At 35.7% G+C, this 4,242-nt stretch overlaps 1 protein-coding gene across 1 annotated transcript in view; it reads left to right on the top strand.

The window, feature by feature from the left end:
• The window catches only part of LOC107717134 (microtubule-associated serine/threonine-protein kinase 2-like), a 133,141-nt gene that overhangs the window by 99,116 nt on the left and 29,783 nt on the right, over nt 1–4,242 (top strand). Inside the window, exon 5 of the mRNA XM_016523800.1 lies at nt 1,269–1,360. Within this exon, the coding sequence (XP_016379286.1) occupies nt 1,269–1,360 (92 nt within the window). The remainder of the gene's footprint in view (nt 1–1,268; nt 1,361–4,242) is intronic.

The raw sequence follows: 4,242 nt of genomic DNA, 5'->3' as shown, positions 1-4,242 counted from the left end.
AAAACTAAATTTCAACATCTTGATAATACCTCATACCTTGATAAAAGCATTAGCAATTAATCACAACATGAAAATTTGATACCGGCATATCCCTATTTACACGGCACCCCTGCTCTCGACAGACGGCACCCCGGTTGGGAAACAATGGTGTAGAGCACTTTGAGAAGCTACTTTAAAAGACTCTTTATAAAATAAAGTTTATTATTATTATTATTATTATTATATAATACGTTGAAGAGTTGTAACTCCAAAAACATTCACATTTGTGTAATAAATAGTTAGTAATGCTACTGATTTAAGTTTTACAACCCTAACTACACAAAACAGTTCTTGTTTCATTTCAAGTCTGACATGACTGAAAGTAATGACTTGCCATTCAGTAACTATTCTGACTGATTCTGTGAATTTATTCGGTGAAAGATCATACAGTTGATTCCAACTGATATTTGTGAGCTGTTCTTTTTTTATTGAGTTTTTGTTTGTTTTTGAGTTTAGTCACTTAAGATATTGCCGAATAAAGACATAGTCTTGTATTTTGATGTCTATGGATTATATATATTCTATGGAACACAGGCTTTTTATGTTAATTCAGATGCTCAAAACTCTGGTGAAATATAATTTATTTTGTCATGGTGTAGATTGTAGATTCAGCAGTGGCGTGATGTCTTGTAAAGGCTGCAGCTTGCCTTTCTGATTGCTCAGCTATGTGTGCGTGTATGTCAATATTTTGCTCACATTGAATTAAGGAGCACTCATCCCTTACTTTTCACTACACTGCTCTCCGTCTTGCAATTCTTAAAGCTCAGCCGGTCATCTCTCCTCTCTGCAATGGAGCGTGAGGCTGTATTGTCCTAGCTGGAAGTCTCAAGGTTCATTTGAGCTGAGCTTTAGGTGGCCGTTTTTCCCCCTGTCAGCTTGAGCTGGAGGCTTTTAGCATTTAAGCCAGAAGAAAAGAGAGCAGATATTACTGTGCACTTTCAGCCTCATAAAATGAGACAGGTTTGTGTGACCTGAATTAGACAATGATCATCTGACTCCACTGCCATTTAGAGGTGATGTTCTTTCGTACTTTGCTGTCTGTAATCTTTCTGAATGGGCATACTCTCAGATTCAGTATATTACAATGTCTTAACTCTGACCTGTTTTTACATTTGGCTCAATCTAAAAATCATCATCTTAATTGTTTTTGCGCCATTTATTTAGTCATTATGCATAAATGTATGAGACAAATAATCACCCTGAATTTTGTTTTTGGTTCTTTTCTACAGCTGTCGGACCAGCAACAGAAAGAGTTTGATAGTGACATCCAGCACCTCTCCTACTCTGCCTCGCCCCCATTCACCACTGCACGGACACCCAGGTAAAAGATATACCACTCCCTCCCCCTTATACAGGATGTGTTTTAAACCATTTTGAGCTGTTTACCAAAAATACATTTTTATGCATTTCATGCTCCCAATGATGTAAAGTCTGTTCCAAACAATAGGCAGAAACATTATGCTGCCTTACAAGATACTTTGATTTGCTAATTTTTTTGCAATGAGCTTAGTGGAAATAACCCAAGATGGAAGACAGAGTTGAGTAAATATCGATTAGAAATACATTTTATTTATTTAGATTATTTCAGCCACTTTTAAGGTGTCTTTTCTGTTAGGATGCTGTCTTAGTAGGTAGCTGGCTATGTAGACTGTTGACATTTTACTAGACTCTGGACCAGAGGCATACAGACTGCACACACTTCACAAGTATGCTTCACATGCTGTTTGTCTTGTCGCACAAAAAAATGGAAAGCTGTGGGGCAGCTGTTCACAAAATATTATATCTCCATAGCAACCATCACATCTCAGTTTGCCATAGAGTAATTCTAATGTGGTGCAGGGATTTCTCATCTAATTCATGGGCATTATGAATGGATTGACAGTTGACATTTTGTAATACAATTTCTCTGTATGCCTCCTTAGGGATTGGCAGATTTGTACTTTCCATCTTGTCTGAAATACGTCATTCTGAGTTTGAAAATCTTCTTATTAACCTTTCCCTGTAAAACATGAGGCATAATCAAATCCATGTGTTATACATACACACAGACTAGACTAGTGTGTATGTTAGGAGAAGATCATTTTAAGTTATCATAGAGATGAGATGAGTGATTGTCAGTTGTGTATGAAGTGGTGAGTGCATTGTCCATGAGAGTAAGCAAACATTTTCATTTTACAGAAGCACAAATGACAGTTGCTCTAATGGGGGCATATTTGCTGTTCAATTGTCCTCTACCTGTGCATTTAAATAACATTAAATGATCATTAAACTAGCCAATACTCTATGTGGATAATAACCCCACAGTTAAAGGATCATTATTTAGACTGTAAATCTGAAGAACTGCTGTGAAAATAAGCTAAAGAGCATTTCTAAGAAGAGTAATTATGAAATGTTTCATAAGGAAAGAATCTATGGGTGGCCAAAAAGAAGCCATTAGTCAAGAAAAACGATGTGAAAACATATCAGGGTTTTGCCAAAAAACATAATATTGACCCATTTGTGATGTAGGAAAGATACTTTGTGGTCAGTAGAAACCAAGATATAGCTTTTTAACTGAAATTCAATACGATTTACTTGGTGAAAAATCTAATATCTAATACAGACCACAAAACACTATATCTACAGTGAATTATGGTGATGGTAGTTTCATGCTTTGGGCACTAGCCATTTTATTAAAACAGAAGGAAGAATGGATGGTGCAAAATATGAGGAATCCTCTGTCCACTAATAAACTTGGAGTTTGAAGCATTTCAACATGGTAGTGACCACAAACACTAGTTATTGCTTAAGTTCAACTTGTTAACATTAGTTAATTAATTGATTATGTTATTATTAACTACAAATGAACAATACAACAATGCATTTATTTGTGTTAGTTTATGAATATACTCTTGATAATTCACATTAATATTTAACTTAACTAAATGCTTGTTCATTGTTAGTTAATGATACCTAATGCATTAACTACTGTTAGCAAAATTAGCCTTTTTGTAAAATGTTACAACTTACAACTTTACATTAAAAAATGGCACAGAATGAATACTTTCAGTATTTTGATTAGAATATTGTATATGTAAAACATATTTTAATGTATTTTTAAATGTTTTATAATTATAAAACTAATTATGATAAAACAGCTTAAGTGTGTAAAAATATCAATACGATATATCAGAGATTTGTCATTCAGAAAACCAAGAGAAATGGTTAATACTTTGCAAAGCACTATGTAACACTTCAGTTGTCACAGTAATGCTTTAATAAAGCTGAAGCTGGTAATAAAACACTTCATAAAAGCGCTGCTGCTCCAGTGGGTCTATCCCTTGTGTCACTTCGTGGAAAATCTGAGCAGGAAAGAGAAATGGAGAGATCAGCTGTCAAAACCAGCAGGCATACTCTCTTTCTGTGAGTATGTGTGTGTGTGGAGAGAGAGAGATTAAGGAGATGACTAGATGTGTGATTATAACTGATCTCAGGTCACGAGCGCACATAAAGCACACAGATCATGTTTACACAGTTCAGCAGGGCTCTTAAAATGATAAATAATGTGCTGCAGTCCTGATCATTGACGTCTGTTTGTCAACCCCATCTACTCACTGAATTACTGGATTAAACCATCAGCACACACAGTAGAGCGTGAAAAGAGACACCAATAGCTTAGTTTGATGCCACACTAGTATTGTAGAACACAGATTCAGGGTTTTTATAATGATATTATATTTTTCTTGATGTAACCCACATGAGTTTTAATGGAAACACTGATTGTGTTGTCCCTACTGCATCAAGCAGTTTGGGAGGCATCACTTGAATCTGTGTGCTTGCAATTTTTAAATGAACAAATCTAAAATGGAACATTAACCCAAATGCGGCTTCATTTTAAGCACTTCAAAGTAGGGCTGGGCGATAATTCGATAACGATAATTATATATTATACTTGTATACAAAGCCATTAGCAGCATTCTAATGCGACTGCCAACAGAAGCAGCACAGAGGCTAAATTATTTCAAACTCAACTGTGCACAATCAACAGGGGGTTTGCAGTGCCACACTGCACTCATTACAGTCTGTTTCAGGAAGCTGTTTGACAGTTTAGACACCAGCAGCAGCAATTCTGCAAATTCTGTCATCATTTACTCACCCTCATGTCGTTCCAAACCTGTACGAGTTGCTTTCTTATGTTGAACACAAAAGAAGATTGAAGATTGC

Source organism: Sinocyclocheilus rhinocerous, unplaced genomic scaffold (assembly GCF_001515625.1).
Source record: "Sinocyclocheilus rhinocerous isolate Xijiao unplaced genomic scaffold, SAMN03320098_v1.1 scaffold690, whole genome shotgun sequence".
In the NCBI taxonomy this organism is placed as follows: domain Eukaryota; kingdom Metazoa; phylum Chordata; class Actinopteri; order Cypriniformes; family Cyprinidae; genus Sinocyclocheilus; species Sinocyclocheilus rhinocerous.
The sequence above is the reverse complement of the archived record's forward strand: the minus strand, read 5'-3'. Positions and strand labels throughout refer to the sequence as shown.